We start from the raw sequence: 20,058 nt of genomic DNA on the forward strand, positions 1-20,058 counted from the left end.
CCGTGGGAGCGGCCCTAGAAAAAGCAAAAAAAAAAAAAAAAACACCCCAAAGGTAGTACTATCAGTGCCCCATTCTTCAAATGGGGAAACCGAAGCTCAGAAGAGGTAAACGACCTGCCAAGGTCACACAGGCCACTGGACAGAGTGGACGCAGATGGAGACTCAGGTCATCAGGCCTCGCTAAGCAGGACGCCAGGGGTCCAGGCCAGGAGAGGGAGAAACAGCACAGCTGACGAAGCAGAGGGCAGCGGAGAAGCCAGGAACCAGGGCAAGGAGTTGGGTGGGAGAAGCCCGGAGGCGGCTCCCTGACCCATCCCATTGCCTCAGTGACAAGAGACCAGCCTGCGTGCAGCCTCTGCTCTGCCCCTTGTCATCTGAGTGACTCGCCTCTGGTGTCCCTTATCACAGGGCATTGCCCAGATCCCCCCAAGCCCACCAGGCAAAGCCCCACCTGTGAGTCACGGCTCACTCTCCCCTGCCCTCCTCCACCCAGCCAAGCTCCATTTCCTTCCAGAAAGCTTCCAAGATGCCCCAGCCCTCAACGGACTGGCCATATACAACATTAAGTGTCACTGGTTTATGGGCCACGAGGCTCCCAGGGAGACAAGGGAGAGAGGAGAGGAGAGGCAGACTTGGGAGATTCGGGCCAGGGGCCAGGCGGGCAGAGGGGGAGTTGCCCAGAGCAAGACAGAGAGAGCCCTAGCCTGTAGGCAGCAGCAGCAGCAGCAGCAGCGGAGCAAGGCCGCCCAGGCCAGACAGAGCCACGCTCACCTCACACCACCTGCCCCCGGGGCCAGAGCTAGGCTGGGTGAGGTCAGAATGACCAGCCTGGCAGTGCCAGGGAGAGGGGCATGGCGTGACAGGGCAAAACCAATGCTGCATGAGTTGGGAGGGCTGGCAGCCCTGGCCCAGGAGCCGGTGCACAAGCATGGGGGCCTCAGTGCTTATCTGTCATCTGCGTGTTGCCTGGCCCTGGTCTGGGTGTGCGGGGTGGGTGGGGAACAGGCCTGATCCTGTCCTCAGAGTCTCTGGGGCTCCTCCTCCTCTGGGCAGTGTGCTCTTCCTGCCCACGGCCCACTGCCCACCCAGAAACCAGCTGAGGGCTCTGGATATAGGCGTGGGGGAGGGGGAGGTCCAGGGCTCCTGCCCAGGGCTCAAGACGGGTCCCCAAGGGAAGGGGGTGGCGAGCAGCCTGAGGGAGACAGGCCTGGGTCGGCCAGGCTGCTGGTCCCTTCCCCCACATGCGCTGAGCCCAGGGTCACGGATACCTCCCAGCTGGGCCGCTCCACTCTGCTGAGAGCCCCCATCAATGCCTGCGAGGCCCTGCCTGGCTCAGCCGTGGCCTGTAAGACGAGATGGGATAAGCCAGCGTCTGGAGCCCAGCAGGATGTGTACTCCCTCGGAGGACAGGTGCCGTGGGGGCTGGGTCAGTCACCAGTCTGCCGAGGGAGCGGCTTCCAGTCCCCCTGCGCAGAGCCTGACCCACCTGAGCCGGGGCCAAGCAGGAGGCAGGCAGGCTTCACAGAGCTGATGAGAGCCACTGGGGTGATGCTGGGGTGACGGGAGCACCGAGCCCTGCTCTCTCACTTACCACCTGAGCCACTCCAGGGGAAGCTCTTGGCCTTTCTGAGCGTCTCTCTCTGCATCTGCAGAGGCGGTGACCCTCCCTCTGCTCCCTCGGAAAGATGAGGGCCCATTTCTAATAGGTTCCTGGCCTCAGCCCCCTTCTCACTTCCTCCTCCCGTGTCTCAGCCCCTCGGCCCCTCCCTGTCTCAGCGCAGGGGAAGGAGAGGCACGAAGGATGGCAATGGGGCCAGGATGGCCTGCCAAACACCACTTACACCGCGCTCCCCCCGGCAACGGCTCCCCTCCTGCCCAAAGGAATTCCACAGCCCTGCTGTCCCAAACCCTGCTTTGACCAAAGCTAGGCTCTCAACCCCGATACCTTTCTATGTGAATATGGATAGAACCATCCACCTGTCACCACTAAGAAAAAGGGACGCATCCACCCAGATATCCATCAGCTGGGTGAACGGATAAGCACCACTGGCTCGTGCGTACAGTGGAAGGTGATTCAGTCTTAAAAAGGAAGGACACCCTGACACCTGAAATGACATGGAGGAACTCTGAGGACATGACATCAGGAGAAAAAGCCAGCACAAAAGGACAAATACTGTGTGATTCCATGTATATGAGGGCCCTGGAGGAGCTCTAGCCAAAGCGGTAGACTGGATGGCAGGTACCAGGGGCTGCGGGAGAGGGGACTGGGGGCCAGTGCTGAGCGGGGACAGAGTTTCAGTTGGAGGGAATGAGAAAGTTCTAGAGACGGGCAGTGGGGATGGCTGCTCAACCACAATGTGAACGTACTTAATGCCACTGAGCTGTACACTTGAGAATGGGTAACAAAGAAACAGTGGGTCCCACTGTGGCACTCGAGGACTGTCTGCTGGCTCTCCAGACCTGCCACCACCGGGGCCTCCCCAACAGGCAGCACCCTCCGCGTTCTCCCCACACCGAGCGCCTCGTACACAATTGTATCTGCCAGGCCATGTGTCCTTTTAAAGCAGGAAGATCAATCCTGCGAGGTGCCTGGGCACTGACCACTGCCCCATCAAGGGACCCTGATTTCTCCAGCCACACCCCCGCCACGACGTCACCGTCACACCTCAGCTCATGACCAACATGCACCCCACTCTCCATCAAGCCGTGGAAGAGCCCAGGCCACCCAGCTCCACGGGAAGAGCCTACCTAAAGCAGGTCCCACCCCTGGCACCCACAGCTGCTCTGCGCACAGCGGCTGCCTCTTCCGTGAAGCTTCCATGGGGACCCAAAGTAAGAAGCAACCACTGGAGCAGGATGTGGTTAGAGCAAGGTGCCAGGGGAGCCCAACCCAGGGCGTGGAGACCCGCAGAAGTGGGGGCCCCGCAGAGCCTCAGTGGAGGGGCTGGTAAAGTCGGATGAGCAGCTTTAACAGGTAACCGAGGAGGAGAGCTGGGGTCTAGCTCGAAAGGACCTTGCTTCCTCCAGCAGGAGAAGGAATCCCTGCCCTTGCAGGGCAGGTGCAGATTAAAGACAAGCAGGCAGGGCTGGCTCCCTGGACCAGTCACAAAGCAGATTTGAGTTTAGTCAATTGAACAGAGTGGAACAGCGCCTGCCGCTCCCAAAATTCGCATCCATCCAGAACCTCAGAATGTAATCGTATCTGGAAATGATCTTTTTTTTTTGGCCTTGCCCACGGCATCTGGAAGTTCCTGGACCAGGGATCAAACTCACACCACAGCAGTGACCCAAGCTGCTTCAGTGACAACACTGGATCCTTAACCACTAGGCCAGCAGGGAACTCCAGGAAACAGAGTCTTTACAAAATTAACTAGCTAAGATGAGGGCACACTGGATTAAGGGGGGCCTTATATCCAACAACTGGTATCTTAGAAGAGGAGGACACACAAAAACAGACAGACAGGACGGCCATGTGACAACAGAGTCTGAGACCAAAGTGCTACAGCTACAAGCCAAGGACACCAAGGGCCTCCAGCTGCCCCCAGAAGCTGGGAGGGGGCACAGATCAGATCCTCCGGCAGAGCTTCCAAGGGGAGCCAACCCCCAGCACCCTGAGTTCAGACCTTCGACCTTCTGACTCGGGAGAGGATACATGTCTGTCATCTTAAGGCAGCCCTGAAATTCGAGGTGATTTTTTACAGCAGCCCTAGGAGCTGAGATCAGTCAGCTGATGAGGCATCTGTGCTGGGGGAGGGGCACCCACGTGGGGGTGGGCACTGGCCCAGAGACATCTCATGGGAAGCAGGGCAAGACCCTCTGTGGACAGGGGCTTCAGCCAGTCAGAGATCCCCACGGCTCCTACCCAGTCCCAGTGTTTCAGACGGGGGGTCCCAGGGGACTTTCCAATGGCAACGGAAGCCTGACCGGAGCCTCTAAAAGCTGTTCCGTGTTCACTTTGCTTCCCAGATACCCTCTCTTCCATCCCAAAGTCAACACAGCCCAGGCAGACGGCTCGTTCCTTCCCAGGGTCTGCGGGACAAAGTGCCTCTGTGTCCTGCACCCTCAGCCCCTCGGGAAGACCATGCCTTCCCTGATGGCTCTCGGCTAAGGGGCACATTCCTGCAGGGGGGTGGTCCTCACCCTCCCCCCCCAACCCCGGGACACTCTCAACGCCTTGTGTACAGTTACCTGTATGCCCACCCCCACGTACCATGAGAAGGGACTAGATCTGCCCCGCCCCTGCCTGGCACACCAAAGGCCCAGGTATGAATGAGGGAGTGAACCAGGACCGCCTTCCTAAAGGCCTTCACAGCCACAGTGGGAAGCTGGGAGATCAGGCGTCTGCCTGGGGGGCGGCTAAAGGGATTTTCCCAGCCTGCCCTAGGGGGATGTTCTAGGCTTTCCCAAGTTCCATCCTCACAGCCACCCAAAGGTGTCTCCCCTGATGCCTCCCAGCCCTTGGGAGCCTAGGACATAGTAAAGCAGCGTCTGCCCGGACAAGCCCCAAGACATCACCTCTTTCCATCACTTGGAGGGAACCGGGTTGCTGTGCCCAGGCTGTTCCCGGGGCTGGACCACGAGCTGGCGGGCCTGCTGCCCAGGACTGACAGCCTCCTTACCGTACATCTTGCCCTCATCCGATAGGATGATCTTGCGCCGACCGCAGGGCGGGTAGATGGCCAGGGCCTCCTGGAAGCTCTGCTCGATGTCGGGGCTCCACACGCCCTCTGCGTCATTGTCAATGGGCTTGTCCAAAGCCTGGCTGCCCCCAGAGACGTTGCTCCCCTCGGGGGAGTTGGGAGAGCTCCACTCGTTGGAGGTAATGGTGCCGGCCTTGCCCTCCAAGGCTCCGCTTGGAGGAGCGCCCGTTGGACCTGGGTGGGCAGAAAGCACAGCATTGGTGGATGAACGTGTGGACCAGGGGGTGGGGGAACCCAGGGAGCACCACCCCTGAACCAGGTGCTTCTCCTTTCCTGGTGCTCATGGCCCGGGAGCTCAAGGGGAAAGCCAGGGATCCCATGGGACAAAGAGTGAGGTGGGCGGGGCAGGGCGGGGTGGGGAGGGGTTGGTCAAGGGCAGGTCATCTCCCCTCCACAGACCTCAGCTTCCCACCCCATCAAAGGAGCTCAGCGACCAGGCACTGTCTGATTGTGGCTCTAGGAACCCAGATGGGGCTGAGAAGTTAGATGAGGGCCAAGTACCATGGATGTTCTACATTAGAGCAAAAAGGGCCAAGAGCATACAAAATACTGTGCTCTGTTGGTGGGAATGTAAAATGGTGTGACTGCTAGGAAAACAGCATGGAGGGCCAACAAAAAAATGAAAGAGAATGACCATAGCTCCTAACAATTCCACTTCTGAGTATATACCCAAAAGAACTGGAAGTAGGGTCTCAAAGACACACATGTTCAAAGCAACATTATTCACCACAGCCAAGGGACAGAAGCAACCCAAGTGTCCATGGACGAATGAATAGCTAAATAAAATGTGGTCTCTACGTATAGTGGAGTGTTATTCAGCCTTAAAAATGAAAAAAATTCTTTTTGTTTGTTTTTTAGGGCCGCCCTGCAGCATATGGAAGTTCCCAGGCTAGGGACTCAATCAGAGCTACAGCTGCAGGCCTACACCACAGACACAGCAATGCCAGATCCTAGCCGCGTCTGTGACCTATACTGTAGCTTGTGGCAACATCAGATCCTTAACCTGCTGAAAGAAGCCAGGGATCAAACCCGCATCCTCATCGACACTAGTTGGACTCTTAACCCACTGAGCCACAGCAGGAACTCCATGAATACGCTTTATTTTGTCTTTTGTCTGGCCTCACCCATGGCATATGGAGGTTCCCAGGCTAGGTCAAATCGGAGCTGTTGCTGCCAGACTATGCCACAGCCACAACAACGCCGGATCCTTAACCCACTGAGCGAGGCCAGGGATCGAACCTGCAACCTCATGGTTCCTAGTCAGATTCATTTCCACTGTGCCATGACGGGAACTCTGAATATGCTCTGTAACATTACTGAACTGCACACTTAAAAATGGTTCAAGAGGGGGAGTTCCCGTCGTGGCGCAGTGGTTAACGAAGCCAGTGGCTACAGCTCCGATTCAACCCCTAGCCTGGAAACCTCCATATGCCGCGAGAGCGGCCCAAAGAAATAGCAAAAAGACAAAAAAGGTTCAAGACGATAAACGTTGTGTGTTTTATGTGTTTAGAAGAAGCATGCAAGGAGTTCCTATTGTGACGCAGCAGAAACGAATCTGACTAGTAACCATAAGGTTGTGGGTTTGATCCCTGGCCTCACTCAGTGGGTTAAGGGTCCAGAGTTGCTGTGAGCTCTGGTGTAGGTCGCAAACGCAGCTCGGATCCTGCATTTCTGTGGCTGTGGTGAGGGCCAGCAGCTGTAGCTCTGATTCGATCCCTGGCCTGGGAACCTCCATATGCCATGAGTGCGGCCCTGAAACAAAAAAGAAGCATGCAATATGGGAGTTCTGGATGACCTAGGGAAAAAACAACATAAAATAATTTAAAAAAAGAATTTTTTTAGGAGTTCCCGTCATGGCTCAGCAGAAATGAACCCAACTAGGAACAATGAGGTTTCGGGTTCAATTCCTAGCCTGGCTCAGTGGGTTAAGGATCTGGCGTTGCTGTGAGCTGTGGTATAGGTCGAGATGAGGCTTGGTATTGCTGTAGCTATGGCGTAGGCCGGCAGCTATAGCTCTGATTAGACCCCTAGCCTGGGAACCTCCATAGGCGGAGGCTGTGGTCGTAAAAAGACAAAAGACAAAAAAAAAGAAAGTTTTAAAGAATAAGCATTAAGGAGTTCCCTTGTGGCTCAATGGGTTAAGGACCCAGCGTTGTCACTGCAGCAGCTTGGGGGATGCTGCTATGCTTGGCTGGGGAACTTCCACCTGCTGCAGGAGCGGCCAAAAAGAAAAAAAAAAAAGGAATGAACATTAAATAAAAGCATTTTTAGACAAAGATGGAGAGAATTCAGTAGTAAGACAGGAAAAAAAAAGGAACTCGTATGAAAATATACGATATACATGGAAAAGAGGTAAGCCAGGTGACTGGTAAAGACAATACTAACTATATAAACAAGAACAGCAATGAAGATGACTATATTTGATCACACACACACATGCAGAGAAACCATATTTCTGAACTATAGGCTCAGAAAATGCATTTGATGTAAGACCCATTCACAATAAAAACTTTTAGCAAACTGTAAAAACAAAAGGAACGTCTTTAATCTGACAAAAGATTTCTTCCCAAAACCTACTGTGATATTGTGATTTATAATAAAAAATACGCATTGGTTTTTGCCCCATTTCTGGCAGGGAGCTCCTAAAACCCTTCAAATTCCCTAAGTGCTGAGAGCCACACAGGTGTCTTTTGCTATGGGAATAGGGGGCACCTGAGGATGGGGGCTGGGGGCCAGAAGAACCAACCTGGGGATTAGAGTGGAACTTCAGCCCCACCCACCTGACCTCTGGGGAGGGGAGAGGGGTGGGGGGCCGACTTAATCACCAGTGATTTAATCAACATGCCTACACAAGGACACCTCCATAAAACAGGAAAGGAGAAGGTTCTCAGAGCTTCTGAGTTGGTGACCATGTGCAGATCTAAGGAGAGTGGTGTGTACAGAAAGGGCACAGAATTCCCATTGTGGCTCGATGGGTTAAGAACCCGACATAGTGTCTGTGAGGATGAGGGTTGGATCCCCGGCCTTGCTCAGTGGGTTAAGGATCCGGCATTGCCACAAGCTGTGGCATAGGTCACAGGTGCAGCTCGGATCCTGTATTGCCTCGACTGTAATGTAGGCTGGCAGCTGCAGCTCCAGTTCGAATTCTAGCCCAGGGAACGTCTGTATGTCACACAGGTGCAGCCCTAAAATGAAAAAGAGGGAGTTCGTGGCGCAGTGGTTAACGAATCCGACTAGGAACCATGAGGTTGCAGGTTCAATCCCTGCCCTTGTTCAGTGGGTTAAGGATCCGGTGTTGCCATGAGCTGTAGTGTAGGTCGCAGACACAGCTTGGATCCTGCGTTGCTGTGGCTCTGGCATAGGCCAGCAGCTACAGCTCTGATTAGACCCCTAGCCTGGGAACCTCCATATGCCACAGGAAGCGGCTCTAGAAAAGGCAAAAAGACAATAAATAAATAAATAAAATGAAAAAGAGAAAAAAGGAAAGAAAGGGCATGGAAGCTCCGCCCCCTTCCCCACACCTTGCCCCGTGCATCCCTTCCACCCCTTCCATCCGGCTCTTCCTGAGCTTCATCCTTTTGCAGTAAACCGGTAATCCGGTAAAGTGTTTCTCTCAGTTCTGGGAGCCACTCTAGCAAATTAATTGATCCCAAGGAAGGGGGGTCCTGGGAACCTCCAGGCTGTAGTCAGTGATGACCTGAGCTGGCAGGGGGTGGGGGCGGTCGTGTGGGACTGAGCCCACGCTCTCTCCTGGGAAAAAATGTTACAATTGAGTTAGGGACACTTGCTGGTTGGTGAGGGGGAAACACACCCATTCTCAGATTGGACTTGGTGATTAAACACTAAACGAATTACATTTAAAGTCAGGAATCAGATAAAGAATGCTTACTGTCAATACTTAACACTGAAGTTCTAGACAACAGAGTAGAACAAAAAAAAAAAAATCTGAAGATCAGAAGGGAGAAGTAAAATTGTCATTATTCTAAGGAACGGTGAGAGAAGATTGACAGGCTGCCACAAACAAGTCATAAACTTCGAAGAGAAGTTTCCGCAAGACCAATAAATCCAAAACAATTCCATTCTTTTTATGCCAGAAATAAGGCATTAGGCAATATATTTTTTAAAAACCCTCCATTTAGAACCAAAGCCATAACGTATCAAGTATGATAAATCTAACAAAGACATACAATCCCTAAAAATAAAGGACGAGGAAGTTGTGTGATCATGGTCGGGAAAGCAGAATCAGCAAGAGGTTGAATCTCTCCAGACAAATCATAACTAAATCATGAATAAAAATCCCCCAAGGTTTTCCACAAAACTTAAGCAGATCCTTAAAGCACAGGGAAGCCCACGTCGGTTCTCAAACCACCTAACTCACTGTCTTACTTCCTTTCTCCCCAGGCTTCACCTTGGGTCAGATCCTTCCCAAACCTCAGCTCCAACCAGACTTCTCTTTAAACCCTGAACATCCCGCCTTGGGGGATCCTCTCCTGTGACTTACACCCCACTATGTCTCACTCTGTCTCTTTTTTCTTCTTTTTCTTTTTTAGGGCCACACACACCACATGTGCGACATATGGAAGCTCCCAGGCTAGGGATCCAATTGGAGCTACAGCTGCTGGCCTACACCACAGCCACAGCCATGCAGGATCCGAGCCTCATCTGGGACCTATACCACAAGTCACAGCAATGCCGGAGCCTTAGCCCACTGAGTGAGGCCAGGGATTGAACCCCCAACCTCATGGTTCCTAGTCAGATTCGTTTCCACTGCACCATGACAGGAACTCCTGTCTCAGTCCGCTTCTGATTTCCAAACCTGAATATCTTTCCTGAGTTCAAGCTGCACAGCAACCACCTACCAATCACAGTCTCCAAAGCTCAAAGTCAAATCTTCAACTTGTGGCTGAATCCTCCTCCTCCTCCCCTCTCTCAGGAAAGGACACCACCTTACATCCAGAGGCCAGAGACCTTATTCCCAGAAACAATTACTGACCACTTCCCTCATGTCTTTCTCTCTCAGAGCCCCAACCCAAAGCCTCCCCACTGCTCACCTGGACGACCCAGCCAGCCCCATCCAGACTCCATAATCTTTTCACTGCAGCCAAAGTTTCTGATCCTGTGATTCCTCCACTTAAAATCTTTTAGTGGCTTTCCTGTGCTCCTAGATAATGGGATTTTATAGGGCTCTTTTTTTTTTTTTTTTTTGGTCTTTTTAACTATTTCTTGGGCCGCTTCCTCGGCATATGGAGGTTCCCAGGCTAGGGGTTGAATCAGAGCTGCAGCCACCGGCCTATGCCAGAGCCACAGCAACTCGGGATCCGAGCCGCGTCTGCAACCTACACCACAGCTCACGGCAACACCAGATCGTTAACCCACTGAGCAAGGGCAGGGATCGAACCTGCAACCTCAAGGTTCCCAGTCGGATTCGTTAACCACTGCGCCCCGACGGGAACTCCTTTTTTCTTTTTCTTTCTTTTTTTTATAGGGCGCTTCATCCGCTGATTCTGGCTCTCCAGCCATACCTTTCATCCATCTGCACCATCCGGCCTCCCTCTTCCTTTGCACCCACCCCAAGCCCCCAAATCAGTTGCCCGAATGTCATCCCAACTTGCCAAGCTCCTCCTCCGAGCCTGGCAGAGCGGGCTGCCTGGGGCTCCCTCTCTATCCCCCTTCACCTGACCAACCCCTACCCATTTTTACGGTGCAGCCAAAGTCTTTTCGTTCACATTTTTATTTCTGTGACTTACAATATTGTGCTAGTTTCAGGTGTACGGCCGTTCCAGCCAAAATCTCCATATCCTGGGAGGAGGGCCCCCCACTCCGTGTGTGCCTCTGGCTCCGGCAGACCCCATACTTCGGGGCCCCTCAGCCCCGGCTCCCAGGGATTGTGGGTCCCCTCAACTCACAGCAGCCCCCACGGGGGCAGGGCTGGCCGTCCTGCCTGCCGCACAGCGCTGGGGAACAAAAGAGTGAGCATGCGCGTGGCCATGTGACGCGTTCTCTCTAGGACAGTGACTTCCTGTGCTTGGGGCTCGCCGTTCCGTGTTGACTGTGGTGTTTAGTGTGAGCAAACAAGAAAATCTCAGCAAACGTCGGACAGCCTGCGCTGTAGGCAAATCACGGTGGGGTTTATGTGGGGGGCTTGCAAAATGAAGGTATGAATCTGGGATCAAGAGACTGGTTCGAGCTCCAGTTCTACAAGCCGCTGGCGTGACCACAGACAAGACCCTTGTTTCTCTGGGCTGCGGCCAGCCCCCTGTCACAGTCTGTCCTGGCAGGTCCTTTGTGCCCTGGCAGTGGCTGTGGTTCATGGCCCCGACCCCACCCTCTCCCACGCGGCCTCTCGCCGAACCTTGCAGACTTTCACCTGTGGCTTTGCTCAGAGGAGGCTGGGAAGGGCTCCACCTCTGAGAGGCATCCACACGACGGACAGGAAGAGGCCCACTGCACAGGGCCTGAGCCACAGCACATGCTCGAAAAGTTAGTCGCTGTCACTCTGTTACTAAGCGGCACCTAAAGCCTAGCGGAAGGTCCAGAGCTCTAAACAGATCAGGTAAATACAGATACCTTGTGCCCCAAGCCTCGTAGTCTTTACCCAGCCGATTCATAATACGAATACCCAAGGTGTTGTGTGTCCCGGCTTTACCTAGATGTTCTTCTGGGGTCTGATTCTAAACACAGCAGATACCCAGGAGGCCAGAGAGTTAGGAGGTGAGAACGAGGTCAGCCCAGCTTCCCTGATCCCACGTGGGCCCCTCAGAGACCAGGGGCCGTGGTCTGAGCTGGGAGCTGGAACCTGGGACCTGGGCTGGCCCAGCATGTGGAACAAGGCCCTTTGGTTCCTGCAGGGCTGAGCCGCACACTGCCCCATGAGGGAGGTTTGCAGAGGCCTTGGGCTCCACATCCTGAGACTGGGGCTGCCCCAAGAAGAGCAGGGCAGCGGGTCACCCAAGGCCCTAGGCCACAGGATCCGTTACCAAAGTGGAGTTTCTCCCCGCCCCGTGTGGCCTGCTGTCCCCGGCCCACAACCCTGGCTGCCTGGCCTCTCCCACTCTCGCAGTCCCTGGCCAGGCCTGCCAGCTGCTCCCCTCCCCAGGCCAACCTCCCACACGGGGTCGGCCGCGGGGGGTTGGTAAGCCAACACCAGCCCTGAGAAGGGTCTGGCTGCTCCCCCACCCCCACCCCAGCACTCCCCAGTGACCCTGGGACCTGCATGCATGAGCCAGAGGGAACAGATGGCATGGTTAAGCCTGGGCCAGGTGCCACAAGCAGAGGAACAAAAATAATCCCTGACTTGGCTCTCAGGGCCCTGCCCCCACCCCACCCAAAAACCTACCCAAGGTAAACCCAGGCCCCCAGTATCCTTCCGCTCCATCCAAGGGACCACAGAGGCCGGTCACTCAGGAATTTTCAGAAGAATCAGGAACATAATTAAGTTCCCTCTCATAATTGAGAATAAGAAGCTTCTCAAAAGCACTCTCAGGACAGGGAGGGAGCCTTAATTCCCAGGTTACACATGGAGAAACCGAGGCTCAAGGAAGGCCAATGCCATGCCCTCAGAAAGTGGCAACATCAGACCTCAGACCCTCAAGTCCTGTCCCCTGCCTGGTCCTCGGTGGTGTCCCCACACATGGTCTCCTGCTCTCAAAGCCCACTCCCTTCAGCAGCCTGACTCCCCCAGCCTCTGGAGCCCCCAACATGCTACTCAGAACGTGACAACACCTGGTCCCCTAAAAATGCTCACACCTGTGCCAACCTGTCTCCCCACCCCCACCCAGCCAGCCACCCCCCACCCCTGCTGGCTGTGAGCTACCTGAAGACGGGATTTTCTCTTAAATCAGTGTTCCCACCCCTCCTGGCTCCAAGCTGGGGTTTGGGCAGCCCATGGCACCCTTAAGGAATCAATTCTTCCATGGACCCGTTTCCTTCCTTGGTCAAGAACAAATCTATTCATCATTCCCCCCCCCCGCCCCGCTTTTATTTTTTTGGCCGTGCCTGAAGCATGTGGATGTACCCAGGCCAGGGATCAAGCCCAGGCAACAGCAGCAACCTAAGCCACAGTAGTCACTGCAGGTCCTTAACCCACTGAGCCACCAGGGAACTCCATGACTCATTTCCTTTTATCATAACATCTCTGACTCATTGGGGTCAACACATGTTCTAACCTCTTCTCTCTGCTCCCTGACCCCAAATTGAAGTTACAGAGGCTGAAATCAGAAAGTTTACAAGACTTGGGAGTTCCCGTTGTAGCTCAGCAGTAATGAACATGACTAGTGTTCATGAGGATGCAGGTTCGATCCCTGGCCCCACTCAGTGAGTTAAGGATCCAGTGTTGCCGTGAGCTGTGGTGCAGGTCACAGATGTGGCTCAGATCCTGCATTGCTGTGGCTGTGGTGTAGGCTGGAAGCAACAGCTCCGATTCAACCTAGCCTGGGAACTTCCATATGCCACGGGTGAGGCCCATCAAAAAGACAAAAGACAAAAAAAAGAGAGCATATTTCATGGAGTTCCTGCTGTGGCTCAGTGGGTTAAGAGCCCAACTAGTGTCGATGAGGATGCGGGTTCGATCCCTGGCTTCTTTCAGTGGGTTAAGGATCTGGTGTTGCCACAAGCTACAGTATAGGTCACAGACGCGGCTAGGATCTGGCATTGCTGTGTCTGTGGTGTAGGCCTGCAGCTGTAGTTCCGATTAAACCGTTAGCCTAGGAATCTCCATATGCCCCAGACGCAGCCCTAAAAAGCTGAAATCTGCTGAGAGAGTATGACTTAAATGTTCTCACACACAAAGATAAATATGAGGTGACAGATGTGTTCCTTAACTAGATGGAGGGGACCATGTCACGATGCACAGGTACACTTTAAATATCTTATAATTCCAGATGTCAATTACGCCTCAGTAAAGCTGAAAAAAAATTTAATTTCTATTGAAATATTTCTACTGAGTACCTATTATTGGACTAAACCCTGAAAAAATGGGTTCAGGCCCTCGGGGGCTTAGACTTTAGATGGGGTGGGAGCTGCACAGATGCTTCTCTGAGGCATGAGTGGGGCAGGTGCAGGGAGGCACAAAAGCTCGCTCTGCCCTGAAGGCTCCCAGGCGCAGCCCACAAAGGCCACAGGCCTGGGACACCTGCTGGCACTCAGCCTGTCAGTGGTCTTCCATCTGCTAGTCTAAGTCGAGGTCTTTCTTACCAACTACAACAAGGAAGTCTGAGGAATTCCCTTCGTGGCTCAGCAGTTAACGAACCCAACTGGGATCCATGAGGATGCAGGTTCGATCCCTGGCCTCGCTCAGTGGGTTAAGGATCCGGCGTTGCCATGAGCTATGGTGTAAGTTGCAGATGCAGCTTGGATCTGGTGTTGCTGTGGCTATGGTGTAGGCAGGCGGCTACAGCTCCAATTCGACCCCTAGCCTGGGAACCTCCATATGCCACAGGTGTGGCCCTTAAAAAAAAAAAGAACAGGGATACAAGGATGTCTGAGGACTAGGGAGAATTTACACCCCTAAGGTGCCTAGGAGACCAGCTGCTTAGTGTAACCAGGAGGCTGGGGACAAAGGAAGACAGGGGCCTGGGGAGAAGCTGAGCAGAGACCCTGCAGGATGGCATCAGGTGCCCAGCCCAGGACCCAGAAGAAGGAGGCCGAGCCGTCATGGAGGACCAGATACTCTCACTCACCAGAGAGAACGGCTTTGATACTGAGGCTGGGAGGTGCTCTGTGCCTGGCACTGGGCCAAGCCCTTGGCTAACCTCAGCTCCTCTCAGCCCCCCCACCCCCCAACACACACAGCAAGCACCCCTGGCCAGGCACACTGCTGCCCTGACCTCTTTGCCAGCAGCTCTGTGGGCAATGGGAGGGGGAGGGGTCCGAATCCACAGCCTGAGGGATTCAAGTAAGGCATGAAGATGCCAGGGAGGGTGCCAGACCCTGGACTGACAGCTCGGGGGAGCCAGAGGCCTGGTCCCTTGCTTAGCCGGGACCCTCTGCCCCCACAGCCTCTGGTGACGGTCCTGTGTGGGTGAGAAAAGACCCACAAAGAGAGAAAGGTGCCCTCCAACTTCCGAGAAGTGAAGGGGCTTGCCAAAAGGTGCGGAACCACACCTCAGCCCCATGGTTCCCCATGAGCACGCCTGTCCTGGGAAGGGGAGGAGCAGGCGGCCCCTTTGTAGATGGGCACGTGCTGCCAAGACCTGCCTCTCCTTCCCTCCCCTCCCTGCTTCCTTGCAAGCCTGATACCCACCCTTAGCACTTTAGCTCTTTGGGTTTTTCATTCATTCATTCATTCAAAACTGCATTGATGAAAGTGGCACAGGGGGTTAAGCATCCGGAGTCATTGCAGGTTCGATCCCTAGCCCCAGAACTTCCACATGCCATGGGTGCAGGAAAAAAAAAAAAAAAAAAACTGTAGGTTGAACACCTATTGTGTGTCAGGCATGGGAAGTCACTAGGATGTGGTCCGGCCCTCAACACCCTATGAGATGACGCAAATACAGTCAATCCTTGTCATTAACAGAATCCTCACGGATTCTGTGTTTGCAAATTCACCCACTCACTAGGCTCTGTAACTCAGATCAACACTGGCTGTGCTTCCCAGTCACTGGGGTGCCACCAGGCACTGAACTGCTCTCACACATGGTCCAGCTAAGGTCCAGCAAGGCTGGACTCTGCCTTCTGGTTTCAGCTCAGACCCTAAACAAATGTCCTTTTCCCAGTTTATTTGGTACACCGCTTCTCACATTTTTTTGTTTTGGTTTTGGTCTTTTTAGGGCTGCACCTGTGGCAAATGGAAGGTCCCTGGCTAGGGATAGAATCAGAGCTACAGCTGCTGGCCTACGCCACAGCCACAGCAACACCAGATCCGAGCCGCGTCTGCAACCTACACCACAGCTCACAGCAATGCCGGATCCCTGACCCACTAAGCAAGGGCAGAGATCGAACCAGCAACCTCATGGATACTAGTCAGATTTGTTTCCACTGCACCACAACAGGTACTCCCTGTCTTTTTGTTGTTGATTTTTCTGTTTAAAATGGCCCCAAGTGCAGTGCTGGAGGGCAGCCTGGTGCCCCCAAGCGCGAGAAGGTTGTGATGTGCCTCGTAGAGAAAATACATGTGTTAGAGAAATCTTGTCCAGGCGTGAGGGATGGGGCTGCTGGTCGTGAGTTCAATGCTAATGAATCAACAATCTATTTTTTTTGGGAGTTCCCGTCGTGGCGCAGTGGTTAACGAATCCGACTAGGAACCATGAGGTTGCGGGTTCGGTCCCTGCCCTTGCTCAGTGGGTTAACGATCCGGCGTTGCCGTGAGCTGTGGTGTAGGTTGCAGACGCGGCTCGGATCCCGCGTTGCTGTGGCTCTGGCGTAGGCCGGTGGCTACAGCTCCGATTCGACCCCTAGCCTGGGAACCTCCATGTGCCATGGAAGCGGCCCAAGAAATAGCAACAACAACAACAGCAACAACAACAAAAAAAGACAAAAAAAAATCTATTTTTTTGGGGGGGGGGCCATGCCCATGGCATGTGGAAGTTCCCGCACCACAGCAGTGACCCAAGCTGCTGCAGTGACAATGCTGGATGCTTAACCCGCTGCACCACCAGGGAACACCAACAATCTATAATAAATAAGGTGTCTCTGAACAGAAACAAGCATAAAACAAGGTTACGAATTAAATGCATGACAAAAATTGTTGCAACTGGAGGCTCACAGGAGCCTAACATGTCTTATCTTGGAAAACTGGTTCAGTATCTGCTAAATCGTCTTCTCAGTGACTTTATAGACTCGAACCGCCATGAATGACAAGAATCCAGTGTACCCAGAGACACGTTAAACCATTACAGGTAAACATGCGGGCGAGGGTGGGGGAAGATTTCAGTGAGCAGTGAGCAAGGCCCTGGGAACGACCACATCTGGTGGAGAAAGACGGCCCAGAGGAGGAGACGACCCAAATGTTCAGCAGCAGATGAAGGCTACACAAAACATCATCTCTCCAGACAGAGTTTCAAAACGAACGTGTTCCTGTCGTGGCGCAGCAGAAACGAATCCGACTGGGAACCATGAGGTTGCAGGTTCAATCCCTAGCCTGGCTCAGTGGGTTAAGGATCCAGTGTTGCCGTGAGCTGTGTGTGGTGTAGCTCACAGACGCGGCTCGGATCCGGCGTTGCTGTGGCTGTGGCGTAGGCCAGCAGCTGAAGCTCCAATTTGACCCCTGGCCTGGGAACTTCCATAAACTGCAAGTGCAGCCCTAGAAAGAGCAAAAAATTAAAAATAATAATAATAAAAAATAATAACGAGACCACACAGACCCTGGGGGCCATGATGCCCAAACACCCCTGCCCTCCCCTCCCAAGGCGTGCAGCTCTGGCAGAGATTGGTGTGGGTCTGCCTGGTCCAGCGTGGATGAACTTCAGAATCACAGGACCTGGACACTGAGCAGCAATGCCCTCACCTCCCCAAGCTCCTGTTCCCTTATCCCTCAATCCTGGAGGAGCCACCCCTTGCGCAGCAGTGATGGGGGACCCAGTGGGATGAAACAGGTATTGCCTCTGAGAGGCATCAGTGTGCCCCTCCTCCCCTTCCAGTGGGGACTAGAATCACATTTCTCAACAGGACAGGCGTGGGAAGGGGGTGGAAGTAAGAAGGCAAAAGGAGGGGGGCCCCATAGTCCTTCTGTGTTGGAACCAAAGTTAGGGAGAACCAGAGATGATGGAGAGATGGGAGTGATGGTGGAAGATGACGGAGGGAAGATGAAGGGATGGGAGGGATGATGGGAGGCAGGACAGGGAGGAGCGAACACTCTGGACAGTGGGGAGGTGAGGAACAGGAGGAGAGGGGTGGGGAGAGGAGAGAGAACAGGGGAAGAGAGAAGCAAGCCAGAGGGAGGAATCAACAGGGAGGGGCAGAGTGGCTCGGAGGTGAAGAAAAAGGAGGGAGATAAGATTCCTGGGTGGACAAAGGCCCCCAACCCACCCCAGGTGCCCCCCAATTCCATCTGAAGGCAGCAGGGTAAATGAGGGTGGGGCTCCAGGAATTATCACTAAGTGAGGGCAATCTGAAGCCACCTGGACTGCAGGACCCCAATGACGACATTTGGAAAAGGTGGTGCAAGGAGACCAGAGATCAGTGGAGGGATAAGCAGGTGGGACTCGGGAGTTTAAGGCAGTGAAGCGACCTGTCTTACAGTAATGGTGGGTTCATGCCATCAGACATTTGTCCAGACCCACAGAAGACACCAGGCAGAGAGGGAACCCTAACGTTCGTAAACTGTGACTTTAGTTAATAACCTTTCAATTGTGGTCCATCAACGTAACAAATCTCCCAATCAGAGCAAGGTTTTGATAACAAGAGAAAGAGGGGAAGAGGCTCAACTTTTATGTGCGCCTCAAACTGCCCAAACTAATAATAAGGAGTTCCCATGGTGGTTCAGCAGGATACCCATCCCTGGCCTTGCTCAGTGGGTTATGGGTCTGGCGTTGCCAGGAGCTGTGGTGTAGGTTGGCAGACACAGCTTGGATCCCACGTGGCTGTGGCTGTGGCTGTGGCTGGCGGCTACAGCTCCGATTGGACCCCTAGCCTGGGAACCTCCATGTGCCATGGATGTGGCCTTATTAAAAAAAAAAAAAAAAGGTGGAAAGTAATGTGTATATGTATGTGTGTGTGTATAACTGGATCACTTTGCAATACAGCAGAAATTAACACAATATTATAAACCAACTGTACTTCAATAAAATATATATTTACTAAAGAAACAAACAAAAAAAAAAAGTGGGAGGAGTAAGCCCTAAACCCTGCATTTCTCTCTCTTCTGGGCCCATCTCAGGATTCCAAAATAAGGCAGAAGTCACAAAAGAAGTGGAGGCAAAGGACTGAACCAACCAGCCACCCTCATGTAGGTGGGCCTGTCCTGTCCTGTGGAATCCAGAGCAGTGGGTGGGGGGTAGGTGGTGCCCTGGCTGGGTGCCCACACAGTACAAGGCCTCAGGTGGGAAGCGCCCTCCAGGGCCCAGGGCATCAAGGAGCCCCAGGGAGCCCGCACCAGTTGCCCTGGAGAGAGGCAGTCAAGTTCCACCTTCAGCTCTGCCCGGCTCCCCAGGCCTGAATCATCTGGAAAAAGCCTGCCCCAGAAAGAATGAAGACTCCTGCCTCTGAGCAGCACCACGGCTCCCAGGACACAAGGGGACAGGCTGGACCGAGCCTGGACAAGGGGCAGGAGGCAGTGCTCACCCCACCCTCGGTCATTTTCATAGGAATGCTCTTCTGTCTCAGAGCCGCCCCGCCTGGACAGGGAGAGAAATTCCAATGGCCCAGAGCCCTCAGACCCCAGGCTGCCGTCACACCCCAGAGGCCCCACCCTGACCCAGAAACTCACCCCACTCATTCTCTTGCACCCGCCACCCACCCACCTGGCACTTACTCCTGTGGGCCCGGCCGTGGCCCCACCTCCCGTTCCAGAATGCACGGTCATCCGGTTTGGAAACAAGGCCACGTAAGTGGCTGATATCCTGGCACAAGGATTTGTTGTTCTGGACGGGCCGTAACCATGCAGGGCAGACCAGCACCGCCGGCCAGCCAGCGAAGACGCCCAGCAAGACACCCCTGGTGTCTCCTCCTCTGACGCAGACTCTGGGCCAGGAAAGCCCAGTTCCCTCCCTCGTCAGAGTCATCTGGGCAGGTCTTTCTCTAGGGGATCCCACCCCCACCTCCACCTGGTCCCCATTGGCCCCTGAAGAAAGACCAAGGCTCAGGATACTCTTACCCCACATCCGCCATCTTCTTTTAGAGATTTTCTCTTTAAATGAATTTTCCCCAAATGTGAAAATCACACGTCTGACAGAGGACGTGTATCCAGAATATTAAAGAACTCTCGATCAGAAGAAAAAAAAAAAAAAAACAGGCAAAAGATTTGATAGACATTTCACCAAGGAAGTTGTATGAATGGCAGACAGGCATGAGATAAGATGCTCAACCTCTTAGTCATCAAGAAAATGCAAATTTCAGCTGCAAGGAGATCCTACACCCGCTGGGATGGTACAAACAAAACAGAAAGAAATCTGACAACGCCAAGCACCCGGCATGCTGCTGAAGGTGGGAGGAATGGACGCCCAGGGGCTCTGCTGGGAGGGATGCAAAACGGGGCACTGTGGAAAACAGCTCTGCAGCTGCTTAGAGCATCACACACACACACACACACACACACACCCCTACCATGTGACCCAGCCACCCCCCCTCCGAGGTATTTATCCAAGAGAAACAGAGGCCTGTGTTCACACAAAACCCTGCACACAGGTGGACAGCAGCTTTGCAAAGTCATCCGAGGCTGGAAGCCACCCCAAAGTCCTTCAACCCGAGAATGGACAAGCGCACG

General features: G+C 53.8%; 1 protein-coding gene across 3 annotated transcripts in view; it reads right to left on the reverse strand.

Moving 5' to 3' along the window:
* Positions 1–20,058, reverse strand: part of TEAD4 (TEA domain transcription factor 4) — a 76,672-nt gene that overhangs the window by 44,155 nt on the left and 12,459 nt on the right. For all 3 annotated transcript variants that reach the window (XM_047787819.1, XM_047787818.1, XM_047787817.1), the window contains one exon: positions 4,620–4,874. In XM_047787819.1, the coding sequence (XP_047643775.1) occupies positions 4,620–4,626 (7 nt within the window). In that variant the 5' untranslated portion in view covers positions 4,627–4,874. The remainder of the gene's footprint in view (positions 1–4,619; positions 4,875–20,058) is intronic.

The sequence above is a fragment of the Phacochoerus africanus genome, chromosome 7, assembly GCF_016906955.1.
Source record: "Phacochoerus africanus isolate WHEZ1 chromosome 7, ROS_Pafr_v1, whole genome shotgun sequence".
Classification (NCBI taxonomy): domain Eukaryota; kingdom Metazoa; phylum Chordata; class Mammalia; order Artiodactyla; family Suidae; genus Phacochoerus; species Phacochoerus africanus.